The sequence below is a fragment of the Mytilus edulis genome, chromosome 7, assembly GCF_963676685.1.
Source record: "Mytilus edulis chromosome 7, xbMytEdul2.2, whole genome shotgun sequence".
NCBI lineage: Eukaryota > Metazoa > Mollusca > Bivalvia > Mytilida > Mytilidae > Mytilus > Mytilus edulis.
Window position 1 is genome coordinate 18,484,202 of NC_092350.1, and position 17,414 is coordinate 18,501,615.

A 17,414-nucleotide genomic window follows, 5' to 3' on the forward strand; every position below is an offset into this window, starting at 1 on the left:
ACGACGGGTGCCACATGTGGAGCAGGATCTGCTTACCCTTCCGGAGCACCTGAGATCACCCCTAGTTTTTGGTGGGGTTCGTGTTGTTTATTCTTTAGTTTTCTATGTTGTGTTGTGTGTACTATTGTTTTTCTGTTTGTCTTTTTTATTTTTAGCCATGGCGTTGTCAGTTTATTTTAGATTTATGAGTTTGACTGTCCCTTTGGTATCTTTCGTCCCTCTTTTACAAAGTGCCTGAAACTATTTTATAAAATAAAATGTTCACAAAAACTGAGCCATGAAAGTAATGTATGATCGATTATTTGTGAACTTCAAAATCTAGCATTTTAAAAGTTTTAAATAATTGAAGATTTCTTTATTTTCCCATAAGCGGTGAACTCACAATTATTTGTTATTCCATCAAACATTCGGGGGACAGTTTTTGATACACATTTGTGCTGATATTTTATAGATATATTGGTGGAATCAAAGATGTGTCGGCAAAAAGCTCCACAGAGGTTATGTTTGTAATGTGCATGAAACCCTGATTTAAAATAAAATGTTCTATTCTTTTAATCCTGACACATACATAACCTTCTTGGTAAATATAACTTGTCAAAGTTCCCTTCATTTAACTTGTATTCCATTCCTTGTTTTTAACTTGTAATTTTCTGATCTTCCATCGCCTGAACTTAATACATCATATAAATAAGAAACACAAAGTCAACAAAAATACGTTTATTTTCATTAAAAAGGCACAAGTTATGGATAATATGAGAATACAAATTCTCTTAAAGATTTCAACAGGATTCAATTTTGCCAATTACATCTATACACAGTTACAATTAACCCGTTAACAGTTATAAACATTCACACAATAACAACAATCAATTGAAAAATATATTCTCATGTTACTTTTTAAGTAAATGAAGAAGGTGCTTTTATTACAAATTGGGTGCTGCAATAAACTCCATGTCTTTTTAACATGGTATGTGATATTATACTCAGACAGCTGTATATGACATTCAGATCATCCTGCAATAATATTGTTTTTATTTTTCAGATGTTTGTTTGGATATCTTATAGTGTTGCTCAGTGTACTATAGAACCAAAGTTTAAAACAATGCTAGTCAGTGTACTATAGAACCAAGGTTTAAAGCAATGCTAGTCAGTGTACTATAGAACCAAAGTTTAAAGCATTGCTAGTCAGTGTACTATAGAACCAAAGTTTAAAGTAATGCTAGTCAGTGTACTATAGAACCAAAGTTTAAAACAATGCTAGTCAGTGTACTATAGAACCAAAGTTTAAAGCAATGCTAGTCAGTGTACTATAGAACCAAAGTTTAAAGCAATGCTAGTCAGTGTACTATAGAACCAAAGTTTAAAGCAATGCTAGTCATAAACAATATGGTGAAGTAACTCTTTATCAATTTCTGTCCCAAGAAAGAAAAAAAAATACTTTTCAATGTAAGGAAAACCATTTCAAATTAGTGGGAAATCTGTTTAAAATCCAAAAACATTGAAAATCCAGCACAAACACATAAAGCCATTTAATTATTCTAATTTTAATCTATGAACGTGATAAAACTGTCCCATCTGAATCAACAATGTCTGCTAAAGTGCCCTTCATCTTTCATTTCTCTTTGGTTTTGTAACTCCCGATGTTATACCTTTTTGTGTTTCAAAAATTCAGGGTCTAGTAGTTTTTTTTATACAAGTTATATCCATAAAAACAACTTGGAATAAACAGTCAGTATGTTTTGCTGGTAAACACATTGGATGATGCAATGTACAACAGATATATTTCTAATGCTGATAACGTAAATAAATATTTGAATGAAAACTTATGAATATGAAAGTGAAAACTGAATTTAAACCAAACACAAAGTTATAAATATTTACATTTTTTGTTATATTTAAAACAATATTGACTGTTGTACCCCTATTTTTGACATTTTTACTCTTTGAGTATGTTTGTTTTGTTCATGCATCGTTGACAATGTAATGGAATTTGATACGACTGTCATACAAGTGAGAGGTTTAGCTAGCTATAAAACCAGGTTCAATCCACCATTTTCTACATTAGAAAATGCCTGTACCAAGTCAGGAATATGACAGTTGTTATCCATTCGTTTGATGTGTTTGGACTTTTGATTTTGCCTTTTGATTTTTGATTTTCCTTTTTGAATTTTCCTCGGAGTTCAGTATTTTTGTGTTTTTACTTTTTTCTTACATTAATATAATTTAAAATAATGTTTGCTTATTTTTCAATAAATCTGGAATGTACAGTTATGAAAAAAATACAGGTGTAACAAAATAAACAAAAATGGAACAACTGAAATGCTGTTAAAAAAATGACAGAAATAGAAAATGAAAAAGTGGTTAAACAAATATCAAAGAATAAATATAAAAGATATAGACAACAAAGTAAATAACTATAATGTATAAATGTGTAAAATGGAATGCACTCTCAAATTGGTTTTTCTTTGGTTGTATATATAAGATTTTCAAATATATTCTCTAATCATTCATTGAGAAGGAATTTATAAAGTATAATATCAAACTCATAGTAGAAATAAATTAATATGGAATGTGTACAGGAACATGTAATATAAGGTATTCAAAAACAATGCAAAGATCATAAAAAACACTGCTATAAATTTAGAAATGTGTGTGTGCATTTATTATTGCAATTGTTGGAATAAAATGGTTTCCCAATAATGCTATTTATAAATGTTTGTTTATATTTTTGGTAAAATCTATCCATGTGCAATTTTTGTAATAACAAAAAAACATCACAAAAATTATAAATTCACAATTAAAAGTAATGCTTAGGACATTGCACTATTGATTAAAGCAGTCATATGAACAGGTTAATGCATAAAAATACCATGAAACACATTTAACAAAACACAACCTCCAAACTTTCAAAAAGTTTATGTGAACCTAATGAAAACTAAATATTTGAAGGTATGAATTCAACACAAACAACATACAATCACTTATAAATCAAAGCCATCTGATCATTATTTCTAAATAAAGAAAGAAGAAAAACACAAAGCAAGCATACAACAAAAACCTGAAAAAATAAACTTAACATTTACTGTTAAATTAAATATAAATATAAGGAGATATGATATTATGATTGGCAATGAAACATCTCTACTATCCATTAATAACCAAATTACAAAGACATATACAGTTTGTAGGACAATTTACAGAAAAACAAATTGTTCAACAAAAAGATATGACTTCTATGTCAGAAAAATTACTATTAATCCCATTTAGTACTGAGTATATTCTCTAAAATCAGAAAAATCAACAACAATATTGAATTCTAGGTTCAAAATTCAGATCACTGGTCTTATTCAGATCTCTTAAAAAAATCATCAGTTTTTAAAATTTCTTTTGCATTCAGATTAGATGGCTGATTTCAAATGCAAGACAATGAGCTTTCATTTCAACTGTTGGACCTTATTAGGATTATTATTTATTATCATTTGTAGAGAATTATTTCTATTAAAATTGAATTATATTTTATAGACAGGAAAAGGATCAAAAGATGTATTATTGTGAAACAATTCCCCACCTAAAAAAACATGGTTCAAAAAACTCAGCAAAGTCTAAATTTGACATTCAGTGGCCATTAATAAATCATTTAAATGAATATCCTTAAAGTAATGTTATCTATGGATCTGAAAACAAGAGCTTTTGGTAAATTTTGGCTGCAAGCTTATCAAAATGTATACTCTTTAAATATTTGAGATGTAGTTCAGATACTTTGTCACCGTTGAAAAATGTCCAAATAATCTGTATTTCACTACTTTTAAAGAATTTTACAACACCAATGACATTGGGTTATGATGACATCACATTTTCACTCAACTCTACTCGACTTCAAAAATAAATCTCAGTTGAGTTGCTTGAAATTGAAAATAATAACATAGAAAAAGCATAATAAATTAACAAGTTCTTGTAAATATTCTTAAATCACTTAAAATATAGAAACAAAATAACATATTTCTTCTAATCAGAAAGTCATAACAAACAAACAAATAAATAAACAAGCACAAAAATAATAAAAAGTTATAATGAAAATAAATTGAACTTTTGAAACTGGGATTTCTCATTGCAATATAAAATGAGTATTGTTATAAACAATCATTCCAAACTTGTTATCTTGTTCAGAAACATGTACAAACGAAATTAAATGATTACCTAGTAAATTACATGTACTAATGTGGTTTTGCATGTGGCACAAAATGTTATGTACAAATTTGTTTGCATACATTATTTTGTTTTTAACTTAAAACCAGCAGTAACAAAGTCAAAATAATGAAAAAGTTATATATAAATGTATTCTTCAATTTGAGACAAAGAGGTGTCTTGTGTAGCATAAATCAACAAAAATGTATGTATATAAAAAAAATGTTTTTGAAAAAAAAAAAATTATCATTGATCTACATACTAGATTGAACCCCTCTTTTAATAATAATAAATTTACCTGTTTAAAACAACATGTGGCAAAGAAAAAAATATTTGTTCAATGTTACCTTATCTAGCATAATGTAAAAGCCCCTCTTTAATACCAATCATACTAAGAACTTTGGTTAAAAGTCACCAACTTGGATTTCCAGATCTTCTCACCTTACTGTAAATAATTTTACAAAGTTACATGTATTAATGTAACCAGAGTCACATATAGGGTACTATATCTCTGCAGTAAACCTCAATAAATGTATGTTTTAAGATTATCCTCTGTATAGAAAAGAAAAAAACAATTTAAACATCTCCGAAATAATTATCTATTATTTCTTTTCTTTCTGGTTGATCTTTCCACTTGCTCTGTCCTATACAGACGCCATCACCTCGCCACCATCGGTTGATATCTCTGTACGACATTGGTTTATGACTGGGAGCTGCATGTAACATAGAACATATCCTACACCAATAGAAAGTGTTCACTGTACCTGCTGTACCTTTCCATTGAAAATATTCATTATATAAATCATCATTTTTGTCCAGTTTATGTAGGTATTCAGCCAGATCTTTAGGTGAATCAAAATCTTCAATGTGAATGAATGAATGAGGTGGCGCTGCTCGTTTGTAATCATTGGGATGTGCCCCCATTACTATGGGAAGAACGTCATGTCTGAAAAGTTAAAAAAAAATAAAATGCATTATGGAAAATATATTTCACATACAAATAAATATTCCTTTTACTCTTTGGTAAGGTTGTTCTCTTTGACACATTTCCAATTACATTTTCTATGTTATTGTATAGCTAAGTATCATATAACTCGTGAATAAATACCAACATAAAAATAAAATGGACAGGTTGTAAGACAATAAGGTTTTATAAATGTCAAGCTGCAATACAATAGTTAAGGTATGTTTATGTTTTGAAATAGACCAAACAGGATTTTTTTTTACACTAAAATAGTATGAAATTCAAAACAGTGTGGATGTGGTCATTGATTGACACATTAAATTCATTCATTGACTGGGACAATTTACGTGAACGTTTGTCTGTAACGACCACTGTTCACGACGTACCTACATAGACATTTAAACTGTGGGGTCACCAAAGGTTTCTTAACGCCTTTAATTATAAAGTAATTCGAAAAAATAATCAGGAATAACCTTTATGTTTTGATTTATATAATTGGTATAAATCAAAACATCGTGTTATTTCTGATTAATTTTTTCGAATTACTTTATTGAGGTGTTGAGAACCTTTGGTGACCCCATAGTTTAAGTGTCTTTAAAAAGTACATAGTGATCAGTGGTCGTTACATACAAACGTTCACCTAAATTGTCCCAGTCAATGGATGAATTTAATGTGTCAATCAATTGCCACAGCCACACTGTTTTGAATTTCATTATATATGTATTTGTCTTGTGCAGCAATAGCATCTTGTATATGTGAAAATAATGAAATAGAGAGATTATTTCAATACAAAAACCATTCTTCATGGACAAAAACAATAACAGTGCTAACATACCTATCCATTTTGTTTGGGAGTGTATAATATTTATTATGTCACTCCCATTTCTTGTTGTGGTGGTATAATACTAATTATGTGAATCCCATTTCAACTTCATTTGTGTTTTGGGGTATTATACCAATTGTGTGAACTTCATTTTGTTTTTGGGTGTATAATACTATTAATGTGAATCCCATTTTTGTTTGAGGGTGTATAATACTATTTATGTGAATCACATTTTAGTTTGGAGGTAAGTTGTATAATTCAAATATTTTCTCTGTAGCTATGACATGTAGTTTTGTGCGAATAAAGTTCATTCATTTAAATTATGACTGTCTTTAAGTGAATCCTATTTAGGTTGAGGGAGTATAGTATGAACTATGTGAATACAATTTTTGTTTGAGGGTGTATAATTCTAATAAGTGAATCTCACTTTAGTTTAGGGTGTATGGGTGTATGATACTAATTATGTGAATCTCATTTTTGGTCCGTGATGTATAATACAAATAAGTGAAGCCCATTTTTGTTTGGGGTTGTATACTACTAAATATGTGAACCCATTTTTGTTTTGGGGTGTTTACTGCTAAATATGTATATACTAGTAATACTAAAAATATGAATCCTATTTTTGTTTGGGGTGTATAATACTAAGTAGTTACGTGAAAAAAAGTAAAATTACAAAATATCCAATCTCTCAATCACAATTTTGTTTGAGGGTGTACAATACTAATTATGTGACTATAAATTGTCTAAATATAATACACTTACGATAAACCGTTGACAAAAAACTTTTCAGTGATGTAATCACGGCAGTTAGAGTTTTCAAATGATAAATAAAATTTATAATCTTTGTCTAACATATTGAAACAATGTTCTGAGTTGTGGCGTGGACATTTATAGGGACCACATGCTCCATAAATATCAACTTGTATATGTTTCCCTAGCTCATCTGCATACTGTCTGCGTCCATTACGAGCTCCGCAGTTTGAAACAAACCATGCCACTTTTTTAGTTTTTCCAACTGCATAGTTTTTATCTTGCTTTTTCGTTATCACATTTGGGTCGTGTGGAACCATTTTTTCATAAGGTGCAACTATTATAGAATCATGTCTATAACTTGCTGTCCAATTAAATACGTTATTAAAGCCTGAAAGACCTGGTGTATGATAAGGTGATTCTAACAAAAATAATATCCATATCTGATTATTTGGTCGTTTAGTCCATGGTTTGCTAGGAGAATGATGGAACATTACAGCATCGGCTGTTTCTGCTGACCGACGGTCATCTGTCACTGTACATTGTTGGACGGGACACTGTTGATCTTCGAATGTTTTCTGACCTTTTTTTAAAGCCCAACCACCAAAACCATGATATAATAATATAGTCTTTAAAGGCACTTGTACTTTTTTTTTCTCTGCTTCGATAATGTGTGGAGGTTTATATCGCATTTGAGCCACAATTCGATCATCGTCATAGTAATCGTTACTGAACCACACGCGACCTTCAACTCCATCATAAGAGACCTTCTTTCCGAAAGGATTTTTTTCTTTGTCTTCAAGGACAAATGCTTCTTCTCTTTTTAATCCAAATTCAGGCCCCAATTTAGATGCATTAGCGAATTTGCTTTTGGAATGGTTTTTGTTGCCAAGAATCACATGTTCGTGCACTTTTTTCCCGGAATATTTGGGCTTAATTGGGATGTGCTTTGTCATACTTGGTCCCCATGGTGCTTCGTTACTCTCAAACATCCATGTATTATTACCATAAAAATTGATAACTACAAACAGAACCAAAGCTGCAACAACGTAAGTCACTAGTTTCCTTAAATGAAATCTCATTTTCCATAGGTGCTAAACTTGAATCATAATTTCATATAATCTGAAAACATAAATGAAATATCTTTTAACATTAAGCAGTATGTTACCTTTTTAACGATCGATCATATCAAAATTTTTTTTTTGACTAGAGTTAACAAGTGTTTCATTTCAAAGGGGTCAGTCATATGTCTTCTAAACTGTAACATATGTTTCAAAAATATAACTGAAAGTTTCGGATTTTTTTCTTACTAAAGTTACTGTATCACTGATAAATTATTAAGTGAAGTAATTTCGTTTCGTGATGACTGCTTATTTTGACAATTTTATTTATTTTGTTTGTTTCGTTCACGCATCGTTGTCAATATAATGGAATTTGATGTGACTGTCATACAAGTGAGAGGTTTATCGCAATAAACCAAGTTCAATGCACCATTTTCTACATGAGAAAAATGCCTGTACCAAGTCAGGAATATGACAGTTGTTGTCCATTCGTCTAATGTGTTTTATCTTTTGATTTTGACACTTGATTAGCGACTTTCCGTTTGGAATTTTCCTCGGAGTTCAGTATTTTTGTGATTTTACTTTTTTCGTTACCATTACTTATAACGTTTAATGCTCAATTCTTTAATAGATACAACGATTTGCATAGTTACTTTGGCTGAACCTGTAGAAAAATTATTAAAAACGTTTCTTTAAATCCTTAATTTTACGGTAATATTGTACTAAAAGCGCGGAAATCACTTTGTGATCCATGTAAACTCATCTTTGAATATAGTTTACATTCGCACAAATATAGATTTTGTCATCATCAAATAAAAAAATAACTAAATTTGTATTCTTTTCAAACGGGGTGGTTTACTACACATCCACGTCCATTTTTTTCTGTATAGAGGTTAACTAACTATTCTACTGCCTGTCGATATTTCCGTTCTCCATTCAGTATACTCAGTCTCTATACCTTACAAGATCAGGGGCGGAACGAGTAGCCATTTTCAAAATTAGAGGTTCCCAAACAAGGATGAAGGGGAGGTTCCAACCATATGTCCCCATTCACACGCATTGATCGTTAAAAAAACAAACGGGGTTCACCCCTCTGGATCCGCCACTAAACAAAATAATATACCTGTGGACACTATTCATTTTGGCGGTATTATGTTCAAGGTTATGGTTGACATTCTGAAATTGTTTTACATCTCACCCCTTATTTTATTGATTTTGCTTTTACATTGTATCACAGATCAAATTTATTCGTTCAGTGTTTGTTCACTTGTGTTTTAATGTCGTTAAAGCTCATTTAATTAATATTTATTTTACAGTGTGTATTTCTATTTTGTGATTTTACACTATTGTGTCAGGTAAGGGTGAAGGTTGGTACCTCAAGTTAAACGTTTAAAGTTAAAACCCGCTGCAATTTTTTTGTACCTGTCCCAAGTCAGGAACCTGATGTTCAGTGGTTGCCGTTTGTTGATGTGGTTCATAAGTGATTCTCGTTTTGCTATATAGATTAGACCGTGAATGGTTTTAGAGTAGTAATTTTTGGGGCCCTTTATAGCTTGGTGCTCGGTGTGAGCCAAAGCTCCGTATTGTAGACCGTACTTTGACCTACAATGGTTTAATTTTACAAATTATGACTTGGTTGGAGAGTTGTCTTATTGGCACCCATACCACATCTTCTTCTTCTTCTTTTGTTACAGAAAACCATCAACGTACTGATGTTTACTTTCCGGCGCATGCCTGGTAAATGTTTTTTAATAAATTTATGTGGATAATTTTTGTCAAAATATAAATTAACAAAATATTTCTTATTCAAAGTTGTTATTGGTCATATATTTTCGTATTTTCAATTTTTACAATTTTTCTTTGTTTTTAATTTATACAATTTTTTATTTAGTTTTTAAATATTACATTTTTATCTGTTTATTTCAGATGAGGGTAAGTATCAAGGAGCACGTCGTGTGTGAGTGCATCCTTGAAGTTTTCTGTAGTACTGTTTTTGGTAATTTCAGGGGTTAGTTTGTTCCAGTCTTTGATGGTTTGACAGAAAAAAGAAAATTTATAGCTGTCTTTATTGCAATGAATTTGTCTGTAGGATTCTTTATTGGTGGATCTTGTAGTAGACTGACTCTGTTGTAATACATTTTGCGAAGGAATGGTAATATTTTCATTCACAATTTTGTGGAACATTATAAGCCTTGTTCGTAGTCGGCGTTATTGTAAGGTTTGCCATTTCATGGTGTCCAGCATCTCAGACACACTGCTGGTGTTGTGATGTCTATTGCACACATACCTTGCTGCCCGTCTTTGTACTTTTTCCAGAGATTTTATATTTTCGTTTGTAAATGGGTCCCATACAGTACAACAGTATTCCAACTTTGGTCTTATGAGTGTTTGGTACGCTCTTTCTTTAATTGTTTGCGATTGGACTTTAAGGTTTCTTCTGATGAAACCTAAGGATTTATTTGCTTTTGCAGCAGTTTGTTGGATGTGGGCGTTCCATTTTAGGTCTGCTGAGATGGTGATACCTAAGTATTTTGCATGTTTTACAGATTCTAAGATGTGTCCATACATGTTATAATAAAAGTGGATGGGATTTCTTTTTGTTGTTATATTCATGATGTTACACTTGTCTGGATGGAAAGACATAAGCCAATCTTTTTCCCATTGTATGGCAGCTTCTAGGTATTCTTGAAGTTTGAGGCAGTCGTTTTGAGTTTTAATTTGTCAGTAGATTATACTGTCATCTGCAAAGAGTCTGATTTTACTATGTTGGATGTAATCTGGGAGGTCATTTATGTAAATTAAGAATAGTATCGGTCCTAGCACTGTACCCTGTGGGACTCCTGATGAGACTGGTATTTTTGAAGATGACATGTTTTCTAAAAGTACTGTTTGCGTTCTGTTTGAAAGAAAGGAGTCTACCCAGTTAATGATTTGATCTGATATGCCAAAGTATTTCATTTTGTATAGTAATCTTTTGTGTGGTACCTTGTCGAAAGCTTTAGCAAAATCCATGATTATAAGATCTGTTTGTATACATGTTCTTGTCGTTGTTTTGGAATAATTCATGTATTAGTGAGATGACTTGGGATTCACATGATCGTTTTGAAGGTCAAGGATCAGTAAATGAACTAGTCCATAGATTTTTTTTAAATTTAGAACTTGATTAGATATTGAAAATATACATCAGAAAATGTAAAAAAAAGTATATGTCACCGACTTCGTTTTCGAGAAAAAATCATTTTTAAATGGTCCGAGAGGGTACTAAATTACATTGAATATATAGGGGGAATCTGTATTTTTCTTCTACAATTTTCTGTTTCCGGTATAAATCACGTAAACCGCTCCATAGATTTTTTTTTTAAATTAACATTTTCTTCCTCTTTGTCTTACGAATTAGATGATGTTAAAAAAAAATATGGTCACCGACTTCGTTTTCCCTGTAGAAGCGACGCAAACTCAAGATTTTGGCAAAAAAAAAACCATCAAAATTCGTGACGTCGTTATTTTTATTAGATAACGTCAAGTTATCATGCTAATTATTTCCAACGTTCTTCGTGTTGATTATGCACGATTAATATGTGTTTCGTATTGATAGATTCTTTTTATCTGGATAATTATCATTAATTTTTATTTTGTATTTCCGATATTCTTTATTCTTTATATTTAGGCACCCCATTATGCTCTTTTTCTTTTTTCTTTTTTTTTTTTGCCTTTTATTCTGCAATTTTTGCCCATTATTCTGTATTCCGTTAACCTCAATCAGACCCTCTTTTATGGAACATTTTTAAAAGAAATTATACGTTATAAAAAATATGATACATGTATGTTCATTATCAATACACATGTCTAAAACAATTACTAATTCAAACAAAAATACATTGCAAGTACATGAACGCAAAAATAGTAAAAACATAAAAATAGAAATCATCAGGTTTACTGTCTACAATCTACAAGTTGACGCAATAAAAGATGTAATTGAAACTATAATTTGGTATGCCCCCGCAACTGAAAGTTGGGGGGGGGGGGGGGGGTGTTACCCCTGTCCCTCTGTCCGCCGTCCTTCTCCTATTATAGTTAATCCGCATAACATCTACAGTTCGAATCCTAGAACGTTTTCACTTTGTTGTCTGTTAGTACATATATTGAAGGTGTGCATGTGGTCAGGGTTGTGATCTTTATTAATATTTGCTCTAATGGGAGATTGTTGAATTTTGTCACTTTTTTGGGTAACCAATTCGTAAATCTCTTAGACTATAGTGTAGATCATCTGTTTGCATTTTTTCTCCGTTCCGATATATGATTTGGCAAATTTTTGAAAACAACGGTTACTTTACTTTAGCAGCGGAACATGTAATAGCTCGTTTTTTGGTACTATATCACGACAGATCGAGTTCTGTCCATATACTACTGCTTAACATCGCATATATAAACAAACATTATATCAACGATTCTACAAATTATTGAAAGAGTGTCGTGCGGTTATTTATACATCTTCAAGTTAACAATTAAAACACGCAGACAAACTGACATCTTTGTAAATATTTTTTTTTGTTCTGCATAAAATTTATTGTATACAAGTCTACAAAAACGTTTTAAAAAGTTTAGTAAATAGTTATTTTTCCATAAGTGTACATGTGTATGCTCGAAGTATATATAGAATCAGTACATGATACACAACATGCGACAAAAAAAGGGGGGGGGGTAGTAATAACAGGAAACTAAATTAAACTAAGGCTTTGATCGATGTAAACTTCAATAAAACTGGAAGTTACACAAGGGGAACAGGAAAATAAGAATATATTGCATCACTTACGACAACCTTTGAATTGACCAGTGACTTTTTTTTATTTATTACTGACCAGCCACAACGAGATGATCCAACGAGTTTTTAAGGGTTTATATGAAGTGTGGACCTAAATGTTCTTTATCTTTAAATACAACGCTTATTCTGTAAAATCCTCAATAAAGAATTTTGTAAAATTCTTCTATTATTAAATGATTTCTTAATTCTGTACATGGTTCTTGTCTGTGTCAACACTGTTGTATTAAATTATTATTTTATTTTCTGTTGTTATTCTTTATAATTTTGCAAACTTTTTTGTTCAATTTTTACATTCGCCAGTATCCGTTATTCTGCAACTCCCTTTGAGATCTTATTATATGTGACAATAAATTAATGTCCTTCTCTCTCTGATTTTCGCTTTTTCTCAAGACATTGCACGGTCTTTGAAGCACGGTGTATTTTCCAGAAGATACATCGTGTAAAACATTTACAAGGAAACCAAACATACGGAGATTGAGATATAACTTAAAAACAGATGTACAAATTAATGTTTAATATGTCTACCAAAATAATCCCCCCCCCCCCCCCAAAAAAAAAGAAAGAAAACACACAAAAAAAAAAAATATATATATAATCGCACACAGGCTGAGACATGACTCGTAAATGTTTGTTTTGTTATTTAGTTCATCCACACAAATGAGGGAGGGGGGATGACCGGGATCGGAACTCCGGGATCGGGTATTTTTAAATACGGGATTTCGGAATTAATCTTTTCGGGATCCGGGAATCTTTTTTTCGAATTTCGGGATGGCGGGATTTATTTTAAATTACTTTAAATTCGGGACCTCTGGATTTCATTTTTTAAAGTCCGGGATTTCGGAATCGGGACCCTTCCTATTTTTTTAGTAGGTATATAGTAGTAGTATGATATAGAGATGATCGATATAATCTCGTTCTCGACCTTCAAGTTTTATGGGTGAAATAGAATTGATAACAGTTCTATTCTATATTTGAGATGCTACTTTCAGGGTACATTTTTATTTTTTATTCGGTTAATTTTTACCCATATATATATATATATATAGAACAATTTCCTTTGAGGAGACAACCATACGAATCAATACTAGTAAGACAATTCTTTTAAGGATCCACTGAATGTTCTTTTATTAGGATAATATTCCATGTATAACTCTTTAAACCATAAACTATTTATACATGTATCTATTAAAAAGATTTGTGTTCTATTTTTAACATCGAAACTTTCAACAAAATTGCGGACGTGAAAGAAAACACCATTAGAAAAAAACAAACACGTCAGAATACAAAATATAGCGATGGATTAATGATCGTGAGACATCATTTTTGTTTATTTTTCATTTGTTATAGTCTAAAAACTGTTGTATGAATATTAAATTATTGTTCCGACCGTAAAGAAGGTTAAAAATTTAAATGTATTATAGTTTAGTGTCATCTATATGACTGACTGACAGCAGCGGAGAATTTATGACCAGTATTAATTTATGTGGTTCATTTCCTTTTCGCTATTTTGAAAATATTTTTAATTGTTCCGAATGGTGTGATAATTTTCAAAATAGGGGATATCTAGTCTTACCGTACAAGACTAAGTTTAGTATTAATGTCCCAAACTTGCACCCCATTCTGCTTATTTCCTGCTACACGATGTCTTTTCCCAGTGAATATAGCATGTATAGGGTTTTTGTATGGACAGTTTTGACATACTACGTATAGAATACAGGGGCGGATCCAGGATTTTGCAAAGTGGGGCGAAGTTTTTTAAATTCGCCGAGCGGCGCGAGGCGAACAAATTTTGGGACCTTTTTTTGGCTAAAAAACATAAAATAAGTGTAAAATGCACTTTTTAAACGGTTCTTGAGGTGGGGCATGTATATTTAATAGTTGCTGTCAAGTGTAAGAGTTGGACATTTTTGATGTTGTATTCTCCCCATAAATTGTCTATCATAAAATTATAGTATGGGTCAAAAGCTATGAACTGATATATTTGATGTGGGACTTGTCAGTAAAAACAAGACATGGAAAATTCTCGCTTGTTGTATGTTAAGTTAGCATAAACTCACAGATTTCTTGTTGTAAACAAGATACACGCCGCGCTATTCGATGAATTTTACAATACGAGCGACACGAGTTAAAAAAGACAAACAAGTAATTTTTATACAAATGTTTGGTTGATATGTTTTACCCAACACAATTGAAAATTAACCAAAAGCTACGAATGAGTCTGAAATGACAACGAATTTATGAATGACGGTCGACAAATGGAGACATAAAGGCCACACCAGCAGGCAGGTTGCAGTCTGATCTTGATAAAAGTATTCGATATATCAGTTCATGCAAACCCCCGTCCCGAAAAAAATACGCCCGTTTTTTATTCATTATGTTCATTTAATGCTATATTATTCTGTTGGAAATTTTCGTTTCTATTAGCCAAAAAGTGGACAAGATTATTGTTTTCAATCTAAATACGGCCAGACTCTCAGATCTTAGACTGCCTCCTCAAACAATGGCTCGAACCTTGCACTTTAAATCTATCCAGAGCTTATACTGACTGGGGATAATTATTCAGCTATGTTATTTTAAGATAGGCGCGGGCGTTTGGGGTTAAACATAATTTCGTAGGTAAATAATTTTAATGTGGAACTTTTTTCATGAGATTATAATAGAGTATAACTTTTTTTGGTTGAATTGTGAAATAGAAGTCAATACGTTCTTGCTCACTCCTTTGTCGCTTTGAAGGTGTCATGATTTTTCATGCTCAGAATTGCAAATGTGTTCCTTTAATTTGAATTTCAAAATGACTAAGTGACGTTTTTTCGACGAACTGGTCAACTCAACCATACCGAATCACTCTACTGTGATGCGACTGCCATATAAGTGAGAGGTTTAGCGCTATAAAACCAGGTTCAATCCATCATTTTCTACATTTGAAAATGCCTGTACCAAGTCAGGAATATGACAGTTGTTGTCCATTCGTTTGATGTGTTTTATCATTTGAATTTGCCATTTGATTAGGGACTTTCCGTTTTGAACTTTCCTCGGAGTTCAGTATTTTGTAGTTTTACTTTTGAAATAATCAGTAAATACTGGCGAAAAAAAATCTGTATATGAAAAGAATTGTCTCATAAAAATTAAATACACGGGAAATGGCAAAGTTTACGAAGTCTAGTCTAAGTCCAAGCAAAAAGGGGGGCGTACGCCTTCATGCCCCCCTCTGTATCCGCCACTACACGCAGTTACTGACAGCTTGTTCAAAGCCAATAACAACTAATAAAAAAATCAAGCATCTAAGACTAAATTCTTACCAAGATTTCTGTAAATCAGTGTTGATTGAGACCCACTGGAAAGAAATGCACCACTATTATTCTGTGTAACAGATTGTCATTGTTGCGTCAACCAGATTGATTTCTGGTTTTACTTCATTTGAATTTTAAAAGTGTAAGAAAAATTGATTTCTTGTCCAAAAATACCGTGTGTTGCACTTATAAACATTTCTTCCTGTTTTTAGAACATGCTAAATGTTTATAATTACATGATTGTGTAAATTAACATTCAAACATTAGATGAATTGCATTTATTTCAAACGTGCCAGAAAACATGCTCATATTCGAATAAGCTGACAATAATTCAAGTGAAACAGGGATGGGGATATACAAAGTACTGTAAAAGAAAAGTATCTATACTAATAAACGAGAAGACCTAATTTTGTGTGTCGCTTCTCTTCCTTCTACAATGAATTAATCATCATGCCTCTGTGTTCTATATAGGTATAGTCGCATTTGTCATCTTTTCTTATGATTATTCAGTTTGTGTTATTTTGGGAGGAAAACGAAAATAAAGGTGTCAGACCACCAATTAAAAATCCCTATCTGTTCAACCGAATCTTGCAATTTTCACAGCTATCTAAATATTTTACCTTAAGTTTAACTTCAAGGAAACCAGGTATATCCTGAATTGTACATGTATCACCTTTCTACATGCCAATTTTCAACCAATGTTTAAAGTCTTATATGAAATTTCTGATCTTGAAAACACAGGTACTACCATAATAACTCCCTGTTTTCTTGAAATCTTAAATTAGTGTACTATGTAGCGCATTAATCCTGAATTTTTAACGCAAACTCATAGACAAGTGAATTTTGACTCAAAATGGTTTAAATATATTTCCCTTTCACCAGAAGTTTCATTTCTGCATATTTGTTGGTTAGTTTAAGTAAACAATGACATCAAAAGTACTATTTTGTGTCAGAGTTCAATATACTGTCGAGACCGCACTGTTTTTCTGTAGAAATAGTGGTGAGCAACAGTGGTCAACAGTTTTCACACTTGTTTTAACTGGTCGGCAGATATCCAAACTCAAACACCTGATTTTCGTTTTGAAGGTCGTCTTCATGACTTTTCATATTCATTTTCAAAATCCTGTAGCATTTCTTCAATTTTAGCAAACAAGTTCTTTCTCCTAGAAGATACATACTTTCCGTCAGATTTACCGTTGTCCCATTGAAAAGTCGCCGGTTGAAATTTTAACATTGCAAAATCTGGTCAAAGGGACGTAATTCGTACAAAACGTCGCAATATTTCGCGGAATCCGCTAGACGGCGTTCATTTACTGTTACTTGACCTTAAATCCATGTTGTAATTCATATAGAGTGTAGTTTGTTTCTAAGTGATTCATCATGCTGCTTGCAAAGATATGTTCGAGTAGTTTGCAAGCTATGCATGTTAAGGATATAGGCCTATAGTTGCCGAGGTTGTGTTTATCCCCTTTTTTGAATACAGGTGTGACATTTGCGTGGTTCCAGTCGGATGGTACTT

At 31.8% G+C, this 17,414-nt stretch overlaps 1 protein-coding gene across 4 annotated transcripts in view; it reads right to left on the bottom strand.

Moving 5' to 3' along the window:
• The window catches only part of LOC139480921 (putative ammonium transporter 1), a 130,946-nt gene that overhangs the window by 28,820 nt on the left and 84,712 nt on the right, over nucleotides 1-17,414 (bottom strand). For 2 of the 4 annotated variants that reach the window (XM_071263878.1, XM_071263877.1), the window contains 2 exons: nucleotides 6,735-7,844; nucleotides 2,459-5,131 (listed from right to left, as the gene is read on the bottom strand). The exons of the other annotated variants lie outside the window; for them this stretch is intronic. In XM_071263878.1, the coding sequence (XP_071119979.1) occupies nucleotides 4,762-5,131; nucleotides 6,735-7,804 (1,440 nt within the window). In that variant the 5' untranslated portion in view covers nucleotides 7,805-7,844 and the 3' untranslated portion in view covers nucleotides 2,459-4,761. Of the gene's footprint in view, nucleotides 1-2,458; nucleotides 5,132-6,734; nucleotides 7,845-17,414 lie in introns of those variants that run through there. 4 annotated transcript variants of the gene reach the window in all.